Source organism: Lissotriton helveticus, chromosome 3_2, assembly GCF_964261635.1.
Source record: "Lissotriton helveticus chromosome 3_2, aLisHel1.1, whole genome shotgun sequence".
In the NCBI taxonomy this organism is placed as follows: Eukaryota; Metazoa; Chordata; class Amphibia; order Caudata; family Salamandridae; genus Lissotriton; species Lissotriton helveticus.
Genome location: NC_136062.1, coordinates 134,389,460 through 134,407,282, shown reverse-complemented (window position 1 = coordinate 134,407,282; position 17,823 = coordinate 134,389,460). Strand labels below are relative to the sequence as shown.

Below are 17,823 nucleotides of genomic sequence, written 5' to 3'. Positions count from 1 at the left end.
GCAACACATGATACTTGCACATAGTAGTAACCATATCAATATATACATAGACATATTGCCTCTCAATGACATATCCAATATCAATCAACAATAAAATGTGCTTTCCTTACCCAAGAAAGGAAGGAGGGATGAGAAAGAGGCTCACCGTTATTGAAAAGGTTCCGCAGCACTGCTTGTCCCACTGCTACATCGCTCCTTGCATGAGCATCTAGGCAGTAATGCCTGGTGAAGGTATGCATACTCCTCCAGGTGGCTGCTCTGCAGATGTCCTGTATGGAGACGCCTGAAAATAGAGCAGTTGAGGTTGACACCGCTCTTGTGGAATGCGCACGAACACGTGCAGTCAATGGCTTTCCCGCTGCTTGGTGACAGAAGTGGATAGCACTTGAGATCCATCTTGAGATTCCTCGTTTTGACAATGGGAAACCTTTTCTGGGGGCACTAAACGCCACAAACAATTGTGTAGACTTTCTAAACGACTTTGTCCTTTGCAAATAGAACTGCAGGCAACGCTGGACATCCAGAGTGTGGAGAGTCCTTTCCGCCACCGTCGATGGTTGAGGAAAAAATCTTTTCAAGATTAAGGGCTCATTTAAATGGAAAGCTGTTGGTACTTTAGGAATGAATCTTGGATTCGTTCTGAGGACTAATCTGTCTTCCCTGAATTGGAGAAATGGCTCTTGCGTTGTAAGGGCTTGTATTTATCCTACCCTTCTGGCTGATGTTAGAGCTATTAAAAGAGCCACCTTCCAGGAGAGGAATTTTAGATCAGCTTTGTGTATTGGCTCAAATGGCGGTTTCATAAGTTGTGACAAGACAACGTTCAGTTGCCATACAGGTGGTGGAGACCTGATGGGTGGGTAGACTCGAAATAACCCCTCCATAAATTGCTTCACAATTCTCTCCGACCACAGAGAAGGACGTGCTGAGTTTCTCCTGTATCGTGAAATTGCCGCCAAATGCACCTTAATAGATGCATGGGCGCATCCCGATTTCGCTAGTTTTTGCAAATATGGGATAATCTGATGCGCCTCTGCCCGCAGAGGATGTAAGGCATTCTCTTGACACCATAAGCAGAATCTCTTCCATTTCATCCTGTACGTTCTATCAGTGCTCTCCGCTCTTGCTTTTGCCAGAATTTCTCTGCATTCTGCTGGAATGTACAAGTGCCGAAATTCTCCGTAGTCAGGAGCCATGCCGCTAATTGCAATGGCCTCCCAACCCCCAAAACCGGACAACATTGATAACTGTGGTAGAAGGTCGTTGTGCCAGAAGGGAGTCACTTTTGTTAGTCTACCCCACAACCCCATTCGGTGCAACGTTTGCCTCCAAGTCACAATACCATGCGAGTTGCTGGTGGAAAGATTTTGAGCATCAGACCCCCATATAGGATCATATGTAGTGACAGTGTCCATTAACCAATGTTCAACCGCATAAACTGGATCTCGTCTGTTCCCATACCACCAGTCGCTACGGATAAGGTGTGTAGCAGCATGATATACCTGGACGTCTAGTGTCGCCATTCTACCACAGTAAGTAGACTGAAAACAGGTTCTTAGGGCCACCTGTGCTGAGCTCCCACCCCAGAGGAAGTAGCAGAGGATTGCATTAATTTGTCTTAACCAGGTGGGTGGTATTAGATAAGGATGGTTTTGAAGTTGATAGAGGAGGCGAGGCAGGAAAACCATCTTGAATATAGCAGATCTGGCAAACAGGGGATCCACACCAATCTGATTAAAATAAGCATTGTTCAAGGGTTATTTTAAGACCAAGATCTTCGCAAAAAGGAAATTACGTTTTTCAAAAAACAATACTTTAGTCTTTTAAAAGGCAACACTTAGAGCAATTTTTGAACAGTTCATTGTTATCCTATAGAGGAAAACAACAATACCGTTTTACAAGTTTGTACCCAACTGTAGGAAGCTGGCTCTGTTTATACAATACCAAAGTAAGGTACAGTGTGCCCAGAGTCAAGTGAATCCCCAAAGGCTTACAGTGGTAGTGTGGGCGAGCGGTAAGCCTTTATCTAAGGGTAGTTGTAAGCATTTATTGTACACACTCGGGCAAGAAATGATGTTACACACTCAAAGACTGAATTCAGACCAATTGTTTGCATCACAAATATTTATGTGTTGTATTTTATTTTTAGAACAAAGCAGGATTTAGTACAGGTAAGTAGAATTGTACTTTTCAAGACAGATTGATGATTTTGCAAGCTGGATGAACAATGACTTTTGTTACAGGTTTGCAATATAATCAAGTACAATTGGGATTACTGTTGATTACTTTTAAGGGTACTTTTTGGTTTACTTTTTCTACTCGTGTGATATGGCTAGATATCACAATCGGACATTTCTTAGATAAAAGGTAGGTAAAACGGTTTTTTATCAAAACACAATTTCTTATGTTTCCATAAAAACACCCTCAACACTTCGAAGTTTTTCAGAGGATAACAGCCAATGCGTTCCTATGGAGAATAATTAGGTTATTGGTTTTCAGGTAAGTAAACGGTCTTGAGGTTTGAGTTTCTGGGGTTAGAACAAGGGTCCCCTGGGTGAAGGATGTACTCAAAAAGGACCCTCAGCGACACTAGGGCGGCCGGCTGCACAGTGCTGAGGCCGCATGACAACCTATGGTCCGTCGGTTGGTGGCTGCTCTTGGGCAGGCCACAAGATTGTGGGAGCTAAGCTCCTAGGGTTATGCTCAGGGCAAAAGGGAATCCAAGTTAGCACACAAGGTACACCCACAGCAGCACAGAGGCAGCCGGGTGCAGTGTGCTGTTTTGGCATGGGTTCTTGTTGTTTTCAAAGGGAGTTGCCGGTTTTGGCTGCATGCTTGGTCCAGGAAATATTCCGGAAGGAAGCAACAGCTGGGCAGGTACGTTGGAGGGCTAGGGGACGTAGGGCTCTAAGACTTGCTGTAGGGGCGACTTACATGTTTCATATGCAGTGTATCTTGGCATGGCACACAATGCGTGTGCCATCTCGTGTTTTCAAAATGGTTTGCACCATTTCACACATACTGCAATGGCGGTCTTCATTCAGTTTGTGTGAGCCCATTTGGGTGGTCGAATCTATGCTGCAGCACATAGTACTGTTTAGTGCCCAGGCCCTGGATGCCATTTACTAGGGACTGACCGGTGTGTTAAAGTCCTCACCAATTGGGTCACAATTCAGGGAAAGAGCACTGGTGTTTGGTGGGCCTGGTTAGCAGGGACCCAGTTCACTATCAGTCAAAAAGCATCAGTACTAGGGCAAAGACTGTGTGTTGGGGGGGCATGTCAAAAAGGGCACTTTCCTACACACCACCATCTGGACCCAAAAAGAGCGTCGTTGATCTACCTTGTCTGCACAAAAGACTTCCTGGTGGACGATCAATTCTTCTTGGGCTATGTAGGAGGAAACAAAGTAAGGCAGAGCAGTAAAAGACTATCTCGCAATGGATTGTTCTATGCATTTATATCTGTAATGCATTGGCTAAGATGCAACCCCCCTGAGGGCTTGAAGGCTCACTCCACCAGAGCCAAGGCTACGACCACTGTGTTAATGCACAGCGTTTGGCCCTGGACATCTGCCAGGCAGTAACGTGGGCCTCTACACAAGTTCACCAAACACTACTGCCTTGACAGTCTGGTGCAACATGACTGGTACTTCTCCTGTTCTGTTCTGTAGTATTTTCTGATTTAATTGGCTTCGCAGTCCCACATCCGGGGAGGTATTGCTTGGGTGTCTATTCTAAGGTAAGGAATCTGTGGCGAGAAGACTTAATCAGATGAACAAGTTACTGACCTTTGGCAATGCCTTATCTAGTAGATATTCTCTCTAGCTGCAGATTACTTTACTATCCTCCAGCTCTGCTATCAGATTACGGTGTAAGGGACACCCTTCTCAGGGCCTTAGTCTGTCACACCAGTGGTCAGTCCTCACAGTGTCCCTGCTCTCCTAGCGATACTGCTCGAAAATCTTCTGGATCCAGTCTGATTCCTGGAGGTAAGGTAAGGAATCCGCAGCTAGGTAGCCTCTACCAGATAAGGCGTTACCAAAGGTCAGTAACTTGTTCTTCAGAAGAGAAATATTCATATCTTAAGTGTTTAAATTAGTTGACCAGAATAGTTTTTTTTGAAGCATGCTGCAAAGCATGTTCATAGTTAGTGTGATTTCTGTTTCATATAATGTTTTACATGAAAGCATTAGATGACCAGTATTAAGGGGGTTGGCTCCTGTCTTAATAAGGATTATTCAAAGAGGTTAGAATACTTCAGTCCATTGAGCAATAGTGCTTTTATGTGGTGAACAATTTGGATGATCTCTGTTGGAATCTGGAAAACACATCAAAGATACTTTTTATTTTTTATTTTATAAAAATTTCTAATCCGCTTCTCCCACAGTGGATCCTTTAGTTATTAGAAATGCTTAATCGATTGTAGATTACACAGACCCATGAATGGTGGAATCTTAAGAGCCCTACTTAAACACAATGTTAATTTTACTGAAAATAAAGCATATGAAAAACGTCTTTAGTAATTTACTCATTGAGGTTCAATTAGTACAGTTTTGTTTAATCTAGAGAGCTTGTCTGTAATGTTGGATGGATGCAATTTATCAGTTTTTTACTACGCACATCCACTGCTGTTGTACTCAGCCACTTGACACCCTTGATAAAAAAGATATTATAGTATAGTATGAGCTGAAAATGAAGTCACTGAAGTTTCTCTTGCTTATTCTAATTTGCGTTTGTTTAATGTAGGCAGATGGAGCCTCGGAAGATGATCTTGATTTGCATGATGACCGTCTGTCCTACTTGTCAGCACCAGGTAGTGAATATTCCATGTATAGCACAGACAGTAGACATACATCAGACTATGAAGACACAGATACTGAAGGTGGTGCCTACACTGATCAGGAGCTGGATGAAACCCTTAATGATGAGGCAGGAACTCCACCCGAGTCTGCCATCACACGATCATCTGAACCCGTTCGTGAAGATACATCTGGACTGCATCATGAAAACCAAACATATCCTCCTTACCCACCGCAAGCTCAGCCACAGCCAGTTCTTAGAACGGACTCTCCTGTTTATAAAATTGCACCCGCTCAACAGGTAAGCAACACCTTTTAAGATGTGGAAGATTTATGATTTAAGATGATTTTTGTGGCTGTCTGTCAGGGAATTATATTTTATATTCAATTAGCTTGTTCAAGTAATGCATCACTAATGCCTGCACAGGTGAGATTTTGTTAGTTGAAGGACTGCAAGTTCTCACTAAATTAAATAAAACTATGTTTTACTGGTTGCTAGTTGTAAAGTGCTGTAAGTGAACTGAATATTTTACACACTCTACAGAAAGCAGATGTCCTACCTGCAGCCCCTTACCCTTCCCAGTCGACTGAATCAAACTCTGAAAATTCTGCCAACTCATCAGCTGCTGTTAGTCCAAACGTAAATGTAACTGTTAGGTTGGATGAGCCTAAACCAGTTCCTTTCAGCACCTATCTACAAGCTGGTCCCCTAAGATCACCAAGCACTGAGGCAACTCATGTAATGCTAAGGGATCAAGATCCATCGTCATTATCCCTGCACATAGATCCAGCAAAGGTACTTGTGCTATTTTGTTGCACTAATTTATTGATTGCATGCATGCTTGATTCACGCAATTTGACTTTCATCAAATCCAATAAATCAAATCCCATTATCTTTTAACAATTGCAAAATGCAGATTATGTTTTTAATAGGTGTGACACCATTGTTTTTTGTTCTGCTTGCATGGCTCAAAATGTACTTTAATGCTTTAGTGATGAAATCCTTTGTGAGTATTTTCTTTCACTGTTTGTCATATCTTTTGTATATTGTCTACGTAGCACAACACTAACCATATTGCATTTCTTGTTTTAAAAAGATATATGTTTGCATGCATATAAATTGGGCTACACTAACTTGATTTGAAATGGCAGTTGTTGGACATGTTGCAGGTTTAACAGCTATCAATGCTGGGCAGTTTAGTCTTCCTATTAAGATAACACTTTTGTCACAAAATGACATTGAATTACTGTCTAGGACTTAGCAGTGATTCTTTTAAAGACTGTAGACACATTTGCTAAAAGCCGAACACTATTTGTGCCAAGAAGAGTACAGTTCATCTAAGACCACATTCTGTCAGCAGCTTTCTACAACTGTTATCCAATGAACATTCCTATGATATGAACATTCTTGCTCCAGCACACATTTCCTAGAGGCCTGTACAATCAACATGTAATCTCTTCATTTCTAAACCCCTTTCTAACAAGCTACAGAGGCTCATTTTAACATACTCAATGTTTTGTTCAAGAGTTGTGACACTGTGTAGAGTTTGTTGTTAGACATAGAATTTTGTGTGGCTGTTCTTAATCTCTCTGACTCAGGAAATTCAAGTCAGTACTTATAATAGTGTTAGAACGAAAAAAATAAAAGTAAAAAAGACTGTGGTAAGGATCAAGAAAATGGTATTGGCAAACTATTTTTAAAATATTATTCTGTTTAATTTGGGTTGGCATCCAGAAAGCTTTAATTCAAAATATAATATGTCTTTTAATCAAGGTTGTCTGAACATCAGTTGTTTCTTGCACGCTTTTAATTATTTTAATTAATATGCAACATGTAGATCATGAACTACAGTGGGATTTTGAATCTGTTGAATAATACATTTAAGAGTTATATATTTTTAATTTGTGATCTTACTTTGTGGTGGTCCACACAGATGTCCATTTATAATTCCAAGAAATGCCAAGGAGCTATGGAAGCTTTATTTTGATATGTTTGCAAACTTTATCCAGCATATGAAACTTTCTTTTGGTCAAGCATTGCTAAAAGCAGACTTTTTAGCAACACGTGTATAAAGGCAGGCCTTTGCAATGAATGTGTTTTACCTTTAAATCAAATTTTTCTTTTTATTAGCAGTATCTGAAAGAGACTATTAGTTATGGATTCCTCACCTTAGAATTACCCCCAGCCACCATGTTGGATCCGTAGAATTTTTCTTCAGCAGTACCCCTGTGCGTCGTTAGGTGGCATCGGTTGTGTTCTCCGAAATGATGTTGCGGTATCTACTTAGATGGCGACCCTGCTCGCTGATGTCAGTTCTTTCTTTTTCCGCACTAGCCAGCGCAGATCTGGAGAGAGCGATACCTCGAGTCAAGTTTTAACTCTCCTTTTGCAACTTTTTGTTGACATCTTTTCGAGTTGTCCGACTCCTGGTGCACAGTGATGTCATCTCGACGGACTGGCTTCAAGCTTTGTGGCTCCTACCACAAGCTGATGTCGGTGACGGACCCCATCTCTTGTGCCTCTGGTGTCTGGAACGTGACCGCGACCCAATGTCATACTCCAACTGCCGGGCCATGGCCCCGAAGTCTTTGCGGGAGCGGTCCCGAAAGCTTCTGGAGGCCCGGCAGTCAGCTCTGCGCTGTTCGAGGTTCCGGTCGAGAGGGAGATCGTGGGACCAGTCGAGGAGTCATCACCACCACTCTTCGTCAAAGTCTTCGTTTAAGGGTAAGTTGAAGTACAAATAAAAGGCGAACAAGTATAGTCGCTCTTCACGTTCTCCCCGTCGGTCGGCCAATGCAGGATGTAGAAGTTAGCCGCCCAGCTCCGCCTGCGGAGCCTGTAGAGTCTGCTCTGAGCCTCCCTCCCTTTTCAGTAGCTGGAGCGACCCCTGCCCAACTTCATAGCTACTCCCTCCATTCCATCTCTGGGCAGCGAGACTCTGCGGCACGCCTTCTGGACCTGTAGACTCGGCTGGGGATTGTAGGCCTTCGATGTCGGCGACTTCGGCTCCGTAGGGCCCCCTGGGATCCAGGCCTGGATCTGGATCGGCACCGGCGACAGTCGATCTAACGACACCTCCCCCGGCACTGTGTCCATTGGCGACATCCCCACCCTTCCGACACCGGTTGTGTCCCCAACCAACGGCGACCCCAGCCTCCTCCTCGACATGGACACGGAGCTGGACTGGCGTCCACCGACTTCGGTACCGGCGCTGACCGGTACCTTTGTACCCCTGCTCTCCCCTGGTGTTCCCTATTGCCCTGAGTGGCTACCAGAGGAGGGTGAGGAGGACTGGGAAGGGTCTGTGAACCCTCTGGCAGACCAGTTAGATGAACTGGACTGGAGAGAGGAGTTGGGTGAGGCCTGTGGTCTGGACACCTCTACAGACCTTGGCTATGGAGGAGGTGTATCATACGCAGTGGTGTTGCATAGGGCAGCTGAGGCCTTAAACCTTGAGCTTCCTACGGTGGCAGTCAGGACTAACCTCCTGACTGGGGTGCTTCAACTGGCAGCAGCCTCTTCAGAGCCCCTGCTGCCATTCAATGAGGTCCTCACGGACATCCTTTTGGGCACTTGGTCCAAGCTCACCACAGGGGCTCCTGTGGACAGGACGATTGCCCGACGCCATCGCCCAGCCGACCCCATTTTCCTCTCCCAGCACCCCTTACCATCTTGGGGAGAAACATTTTTCTTCCTCCAGCTTAGGACTGCCATAGGTGAACACTGCATGTCTCGTGGGCCTTTACTCCCATTCTGTGTGGGACACAGTCACGCAAGTGCTGCCACAGTGCCCTGAGGAGGCCCAGGCAGTGCTCTCCCGTGCAGTTGCTCTAGGGAGAGATGCAACGAAGTTCGCCATACGATGTGGACGGGACACCGCCGACTTGCTGAAAAGGACGATTTCAACGTCAGTAGCCCTGAGACTCTACGCCTGGCTGAGGTCCACTGGCTTTTCGGGTGATGTCCAAGCTACACTTTTGGACATGCCCTTTGATGGCTTGTTTGGCGACAAAGCAGACCATGCGCACAGAGTCCGGGCTCCACATCAACCTTCTGGAGCTTCGGGCGATCCGTCTTGCACTGAAGGCATTTCTTCCTTCTGTCAAAGGAAGAGTAGTGTAGGTGTTCAGGAGCAACACCACTGCCATGTGGCACTGCAACAAACAGGGCTGGGTGGGGTCGTGGACCATATGTCAGGAGGCACTTCATCTCTGGAAGTGGCTGGAACATCAGGGCATGTCACTGGTGGTTCAACACCTGGCATGTTCTCTGAACGCCAGGGCAGACAAACTCAGCCACCGGTGCATTTATGGATCACAAATGGCGTCTTCACTCTGAGGTGGTGCAAGGTGTCTTTCAGCTGTGGGGAGAACCTCGGTTAGATCTATTCACCACCGAAGAAAACGCGCAATCTCAGATGTTCTGCGCGATGCAATTTCCAAGGTGGCACTCACTAGGCAACGTTTTTCGTCACGAGTGGAGTTGCGGTATTCTATACGCCTTTCCGCCTATACCACTTCTGCCCGGAGTGCTGCAGAAGATCAAGCGTGACCGGGCCCAAGTCATTCTTGTGGCCCTGGATTGGGCCCAAGAGTCTGGTATCCCGAGCTCTAGCACATGGCCATCGATCCTCCGATCAGAATTCCCCTTCAGGAGGTTCTTCTGTCGCAGCAGCAGAGGACGGTCCTCCACCTGAACCTGTCCAGCCACCACCTCCTTATATGGAGATTGAGCAGCGACAGTTGACAGCTTTCGACCTTCCTCCCAAAGTCTGTAACGTTATGTTCGAGGAATATGAGCTGCAGATCGTACACTTTTGCAATAGATCGCCACCTGGTGTTGGCCTCGGATGATTGCAGGTTGTTGTCTACTTGGAAGAAGTCTTTGTAGTCACAAGATAGGTGACTCCTCCCTTGGACAATACTGCGCATGGTCATCGACTCCATCCTCAGATTGTTTTTTTCCGCCACTGGGTTCGGATGAAAGTTTTCCACTCCGGATAGAAAAGACTTTTCCAGCAACTTCAAAGCAAAAGAACTTTTTAAAACTTTATCAACATCAAATAGAATACTTTCGACACCATCAGCCACATTCCGGTGCGTCGACGCGGGCCGTTGGGCCTATCGGCGCCGTGCGGCCTACGCCTCATGGACAGAACTCCATTCAAGAGATGCCCGGTATGTCGAGCAGAATTCCCTTATAGCGACCATCACGAGGTCTGTAACAAAGCTTGAGCATCCTTCCAATCAAAAAAGACCATTCGGGATCGAAGGGCACGTCGACAAGAGATGAGGAGATCAGCACCAGCACCGGAGGCCATCTTCGAGGAGGAGAACGTCGAAGAAGACATCTCCAAGGGCGAAGATCTACTCGAAGACATCTCCGAAGACGAGGCTCCACTCGTCGCCGAGGAATACTCGCCTGATCTCCAGATCATATCGGAGGCAGAGGACTCGGATGACTCGATTCCATCTCGTCAACCCGTGAGTACTCTTGCCCCTGCACAACAGACACTACCCAAGCCTAAGGCAACGGTCAGCACTCCGCCCATGGGGCCCAGTCGAGACCGAAATAACTACGCCTTCCAGTGCCTGGGCACCGACAAAACCACATGTGCCAATTCCACCTCTTCCATTGGCACCGAAGCACACTCATCCTTCGACACCGAAGCCAAAACGCCCTTCGGTGCCCAAAGACCCTTCGGCACCCAAACCAAAAGATGCATCGGTGCCGAAAACGGTACCGGATCAGCAGAAAGCTCCGGCTCCAAAACCTTCCGGTTCCAAAAATAAAGATGGAAAGCCAGAGTCAGACGCCTCAAGGCCAACGAGACCTGTCTCCACTCCAAAATCTCCAACCTCGGTACCAAAGACTCCAAGGCCTGATTCAGAGACACCTAAGTCCTCTAACAAGCCTACTAAGCCGAACCATCTTCGGCACCGAAATATTTGCCACGGGACTCGGTAACGCCTCCTACAGCAAAAAACACAAGACAACCCCTATCGGCACCGAAAAAATCGACGCCAAAGTAGGTTGTAAAAGTCCATATCAATCCAAAAACTGGACATGTGGAAGCTACTCCTTACAAGATGAGACCAGCAGACACACCACTTCTACCTGGGGTCCCTGCCAAAAAGAAGGATTGTGCAACTTATCCAATGCACCCTTCCTCTCCTTCACCTTCTTCCTCGCCTATCCCTCCTTACATTGAACCTACAGTTTCTCCTGTTCAATCTCCAGCATCATCACACCACACTGATAAGGAGTATGATCTAGGTGGGGGTAATGGCATACCAGAGCCACATGCATACCCTGTAGATGAAGATGTCAATCCAGAATACCCTAGAGATGACGATTTATATGGTTTCTCACCACACAATGTGCCCGACATTCCTGATCCTCAGTCTTACCCAACAAAACCTTCCCCTCCAGAAGACAGTATTGGGTTTAATCATCTCTTAAATAGAGCTGCCCTTTACCACGGGGTTTCAATGCACTCTGATGCCATTGATGAGGATTTTTTACTCGATACATTTGAGCAGTCACAAAGGTCTACGCAAATACTACCCATGATTAAACATGCTCCAGAAATATTTAAAGACCCGGTACGCTGTAGGGTGTTAAATCCAAGAATAGAAAAGAAATATAGGCCAGCACCATCTGTTCCAGTCTATATTAAGGGACATCTGCTACTAGACTCTTTAGTAGTGTCTAATGCACGGAAAAGAGCTTATTCCCAGACTTCTGGTGATACGCCCCCACCTGACAAAGAATCCAAAGTCATTGATGCGTCAGGGAAACGGATTGCTGCGCAGGCTACAAATATATGGCGCATAGCAAATACACAAGCCCTGCTCTCACAATATGACAGGGCTCACTACGACCAATTAGAAAAACTCATGGAGCACCTCCCAGATCAATACAAACATCAGGCAACAGAGCTCATTCAAGAAGGCAAATTAATATCGAATGCCTCAATTAAATGTGCACTAGATGTAGCTGACACAGCATCCAGAGCAGTCAATACTAGTGTTATACTCAGACGACATGCGTGGTTATGCATTTCACGGTTTAAAATGGAGGTACAGACTACCATCTTGAACCGGCCCTTCAATCAGAACCAATTGTTTGGGCCGGAAGTAGTTAATACACTAGAAAAAATGAAAAAAGATACAGACACAGCTAAGTCTATGGGTGCATTACAATCCACTCAGACTTCTTTTCGCCGCTCCTTTTATAGAGGAGGCTCTAAGCAAACCGGTGCAGATACAACATCATCTTTCAAGACGCACACACAGACCTCCTCTAACAAAGGCTACTTTAGAGGAGGATACAGAGGCAATAATAATAAGGGAAGAGGTAGAGGTAACAACAACAGCCGCTCCTCTTCCACTCCCAAACAGTGACTTCCCTCTGCCTCCCCTACAGCATTCCACTCCTGTGGGGGGCAGATTATCACAGTTCCTACCTGTCTGGAATTCCATCACAACAGACAGGTGGGTGAGACAGATTATCCAACATGGCTACTGCCTAGAACTCACAGCAACCCCCTCAACCATACCACCCAGGCAGCGTCCAATGTCTACAGACCATATGACTCTGCTTCAACAGGAAGTTCTAGCACTTCTACAAAAGGATGCTATTCATGTAGTTCCTTTAGAGGAACAGGGAACAGGAGTTTACTCCCTGTACTTTCTAGTCCCCAAGAACGACGGGACACTGCGACCAATTCTCGACCTCAGGCCCCTCAACCATTACATACAATCAGATCATTTTCACATGATCACTTTGCAACAAGTACTCCCACTACTACAACAAGGCGATTTTCTTTCAACACTAGACCTAAAGGACACCTACTTTCACATTTCTCTACATCCTGCTCACAGGAAGTATTTAAGGTTTGTCATACAAGGACAGCACTATCAGTTCAAAGTCCTTCCATTCGGGGTCACAACAGCATCACAAGCGTTCACAAAGTGCTTAGCAGTAGTAGCGGCACATCTCAGAAGACTCAAAGTGTAGCAGACCTATTGATCCATAGGTCTCTCACCCTTGGCACAGGTGTTGGGGCTGAACAAAATTCAACAAAAAGGTTAACATTAAATAATTTTGCTGTGAAATTCGTGTGTCGTTGCATCAAAGTTCATTTAATTCATTTCGTCTTGGTATGTTTTTTTTTATGTTCAATAAGTTTTATTGGTTGTTTCAGCAGTAACAAACAATGAGTAAATCCAGTAGTACAAATATGTTCAGAAATCCACAATTTACAAGTGCTACACGGTATGTTTCAACAATAGTCAATGACAATTCAAGAGTACAGTAACCAATATCTCGCTGGAGGCAGCAGAGCATGCATCGCATAATCAGTAAACATTCAGTAACAGATATTATATACCACTAGTATTAAGGAAAAGGGTACCTAAGGTGGCTTATGTGTCGTGAAGTAGTTATCAAGGGTTAACCACAGTTTTCTCGTGGGCGGGCGCCACGGTGTCTGTTGAAGTGCGATATTATCTGCACCGCGTAAGCTGATTATCCAATTTAACCACCCTGCGAAGTTGGCCTTGTTGGTATCTTTCCAGTTATTAAGGACAGTCTTGATCGCCGCAGTGAGGAGGAGATCAAGTAAGGCCTTATCGTCTGCTTCAAGGGAAGGGTCCTGGGTGAATCCAAAAACTAAGTAGGGGAGCTCTTTGGTTGGTGTGATATGGAATAGTTTTGATATAAACTCGAATATCTTCTCCCAAAAATGTGTTACACAGTCACAGTCTAGGATAATGTGAGGTAAGTCTCCCTCCGCACGTTTGCATTTCCAGCAGAAGGCGTCTGAGGTAATGTTGTGTGCAAATAATCGCGCCGGGGTCCAGAAGGCCTTGTGTAGGAGCCAATATTTTGTCTGAGAAAGTGTGGGGCTGATTTTGTGTCTCGTACAGGATACCCATGTATTGGTCCAATCTACTTCTGTGATTGGCCTGGACGCAAGGTTGTTCCAGAATTGCGTGATTGGAGCAATGAGGCTAGATTGTTGGGGGCGACTTAGTCTATAGAGGTAGGAAACCTGGTGTCCAAGCCTGTTAATTTTGGCTAGGTTTGATGGAAGGGAGGGTGGTGTTCGGGAGAGTTTGGCTTTGGACAGTGCTGTTTTTACGTTTAGGAAGTTATAAAATTCAATTGGTTCGAGGTCGTATTTGGTTTGTAGGTCTCTGAATGGAATAGAGTATGACCCCGCAAATAGTTGATATGGGAACAGTATGCCTTTTTTGATCCATGAAGCTATGTGTAGGGGTTTACCTTTGTACAAAATGTTGCGGTTGTTCCATAAGGATTCCCAACGTGAGCCCCGAATGCTGTTTTCTAGGGTTCTGTCAAACTTCAGAAGAGCAGATTTGGTGATATGGAAGATTGATTTAGAGTGGGGTAGCTTGTTTAGGTTAGAAGAGAGAGCCGCGCTAGGGGCAATACCCTCTAGAATCTCGTTTTCGATTTCTAGCCATACTGGAGTATAGTCAGACGATGGTGAGAGCCAGTGGGCTCCTTGTTTGGCTAGAAAGGCAGTTTCATATCTTTTGAAATCTGGTAAGTTGACCCCCCCAGCGGTTTTATCTAAGCGGAGCTTTTTTATGCTGATTCTAGCCTTTTTCCCCATTCCAAAGGAAGTTTGAAATACTCATGTCTAGTTTGTGGTAGAAGTCAGGTGTAAGAGTTAGAGGGAGCATAGATATGAGGTAGTTAACTAGTGGTGATATCATCATTTTGATGGTCTCCACTCTTCCCCACCAAGTAATGAAGCGAGGGGACCAACCATCTAAGTGGGTCTTGATTTTGTTTAAGGTTAACTTTTCATTCCGTTGGAGAGTCTCCACAAGGGAGTCACCGAATTCAATACCAAGGTATTTCACAAATTCTGTTTGCCAGCAAAGCCCTGAATTTCCCAATACCTCTTTGGGGGTTAAAATATTGAGTGGCTTGACCTCCGACTTATCCCGATTGAGTTTGTATCCCGAGTGTGTGGAGTATCTGTCAATGGTATTCATTAGTGCAGGGATGGAGGTGTCTGGTGATTCTGTCATAATCAGGATATCGTCCGCATAGGCGGTCAGTTTGACGCACGTATCTCCAAATTTCACTCCCTTGATGTATTCGTTGTTTTTTTATATTAGTTATGAGGGGTTCCATTGCTAAGAGGAAGAGCGAAGGGGAAAGGGGGCACCCCTGCCTCGTCCCTTGCTCTAGAGAAAAAGGGTCCGATAATGAACCGTTTATAGCAATGCGTGCGGATGGTGAAAGATATAGGGCCATTACCAAATCAGTGAATGTTTCCCCAAGATTAAAGACGGACATACAGCTCTTAAGGAAAAGCCAGGATACTCTGTCGAACGCCTTCTCTGCGTCGAGAGTAATAGCCACTGCGGGGCCTGCGAGTAGTCTGGCTTTTTCAATGACGTGGCAGAGTATTCTAGTATTATCGTTAGACATGCGTTGTTTCATGAAGCCTACTTGTGATGTACTAATCAACTTTGGTAGTTGCGAGTTTAGTCGTGTGGCGAGAATCTTTGCGTATATCTTGCAGTCTAAGTTGATTAGGGATATTGGCCTCTAATTTTTGGTCAACAGTGGGTCTTTGCCTTCTTTAGGGATGACTATAATGGTAGCTTCACTCATTGATGTGGTTATACCTTTTGTTACGCTAAAGGACTTAAATAGCTTTAAAAGAGTCGGGCTCAGAGAGTTTGTGAGTTCTTTGTAGAAGCTGGCTGAGAAGCCATCAGGGCCTGGTGCCTTGTTGCATTTAAGGGTTTTAATGGACGCTGAAACCTCTTGTAGGGTGAGTGGGGAATTCAGTGTGGCTTTGTCAGTGTCGTTGAGTTTAGGGAGACCTAATGAGTTTAGGTACCTGTTACATTCTTCCGAATCAAAGGTCAGGTTATTTTTATACAGGTCTTGATAGAATGACTTAAAGGTATGGAGAATTAGGTCCTGTTTGGTTTGGATGACATTGCTACTATCTTTAACTGAAGTGATGTTGAATTGTTTTTTTTTATGTTTTAGATATGACGCTAAGATCTTTCCAGCTCTGTTACCTTCACACGTTCTCAGAGCCTTGAACTTATTGACCCAGACCCCCGCTCTTCTACTGAGAATCGAGTTGTATTCGTATTTTAGCTTAGTGAGCTCGTTTAAAATCAGAGAGTTTTGGAGATCTGCTATATGAGCGGTTTCTAGTTTTTTAATTTATCTTCCAGAGTGGTCAATTCTTTGTTTAATTTTTTGTTAGCATGAGCACGAATTCCTATGATAACACCCCTCAGGGTGGCCTTAAGTGCCTCCCATACAGTCGCAATGTTCGATTCCTGGGTGTCATTTAGGTTGAGGTAGTCTAGGATGGCAGTCTCTATCTTTTGCTTGTTTTCTGGTTCAGAAAATATTTCGTCGTTGAACCTCCACCTTTTAGGGGGGAGAATGGATCTGGAACCTACTAGTTTGGTCTGAACGCTTGAGTGGTCTGAGATCAACTTGGGGGCAATATTGGTTTCCTCTATGAGGTGTGTAAAGGGGCTATTGATGAGAATATAATCTATCCTTGAGTAGGAATTGTGAGGAGGTGAGTAAAAGGTGTAATCGCGGCCGTCAGGGTGTTGGAGTCTCCACGAGTCGTGTAAGTTGAATCTGGAACATATGCGGTGCAAGCTAGCATGCGAGCGGGTTGGGTGGTAGGAGCAGTTAGAGTGACGGTCAGTTATAGGGTCTAGGGGGAGGTTAAAGTCACCTCCTACAATCAGTAATTCTCCCTGAGGTACACAATCTAAGGTCGGGGCCAATGAGTCCCAGAATTCTGGATCGTCTGTATTGGGACCGTATATGTTCATGACATGGATATGATCTTCGTTTCTCTGAAGGTGTGCCATGATGAAGCGGCCATCATCATCGTGAGTGTGCGATACTACAGGGATGTTGGATTTCTTAGCTATTAGTGTGAGCACACCTCGCTTTTTGCTAACTGCTGGAGAGCAAAGAATGTGTGAGATCCAATGTTGACTTATGAATTCAGCGTCATCTTTTGATAGTTTAGTCTCCTGTAAGAGGAGGATGTCACCCTTGGATTTTGTCAGGTACTCCAGAACTTTTCTCCTCTTGACCGGGTGATTGAGACCTTTAACGTTGAGTGAAACAATATTAAGGCCCTCCGTGATAGAGGAGTTGCGGGTCATTGGTTATTAGTTTTTCGCTCTTGTTCTGGTGATACAGCGGCGAAAATTAAACCATAGGATATTAAGTGGATATTGAGTTTGAGTGGTCGAATCGTTTCGCTGGTTAGGTTCTGTCTCATGTGAACTTCTACTACAATGGTTTCTATAAGATTACCGTGTCTTGAATTCGTGTTTAGTGTGCTACTGTGTTCTAATACAAGGAATAGGTTGATAGGGTGGAAAGATAGAGCGCCCTGAGTGCCTTTCGGGGATCCCATTGAAACATCTGGCAATGGTACCTCTTCAGACAGATAGATGAGAGAAAGCATCAACCATAAACACTTAAAAACATGCTGAAACATTCCAGATTTTTTTACCCCTAATTCCCTTGGTATGTTTTTAATCACATATTCCAAACGTTTTTAATCGTATAAAGCATATTAATGGGATTCCAATGCATTTCGGTGCCCCTTGCACCTTCATCAGGGAAAATCTGGAATGTACAAATAAACATTCCTAATAAAGAGTCCTCTATCAGTCCCAGTGCATGTTAAATATAATCGTTTACGCGCAGCCTCTGTGCGTTAGTTAATAGCTGTTTTAACTCTCGGATTTTCATGCTTGAAGATTAATCTGTCGCTAGTGCGGGATTCGTGATTAAGCAGATGGTGATGTTACAGTCTGCTTTATTCTCTAAGATTCAATCGCCATTATCGCGCTTGGGTTGTTAACAGAAGAGTGCTTTAAACGTAAGAAGAAATATTAAGCAGTATGCAGTGCTAAACGTTCAAAAATTTACAAGTAACATAAAAATTCAGTCCGATCATTTAACCCA

The 17,823-nt window shown here is 44.8% G+C and overlaps 1 protein-coding gene across 5 annotated transcripts in view; it reads left to right on the top strand.

Moving 5' to 3' along the window:
- TJP1 (tight junction protein 1) overlaps window positions 1-17,823 on the top strand; it is a 736,246-nt gene that overhangs the window by 502,367 nt on the left and 216,056 nt on the right. For 3 of the 5 annotated variants that reach the window (XM_078684928.1, XM_078684927.1, XM_078684925.1), the window contains exons 19-20: window positions 4,747-5,100; window positions 5,344-5,595. In XM_078684928.1, coding sequence (XP_078541054.1) covers window positions 4,747-5,100; window positions 5,344-5,595 — 606 coding nt within the window. The remainder of the gene's footprint in view (window positions 1-4,746; window positions 5,101-5,343; window positions 5,596-17,823) is intronic. The other 2 variants (XM_078684930.1, XM_078684929.1) reach the window with 1 other exon arrangement.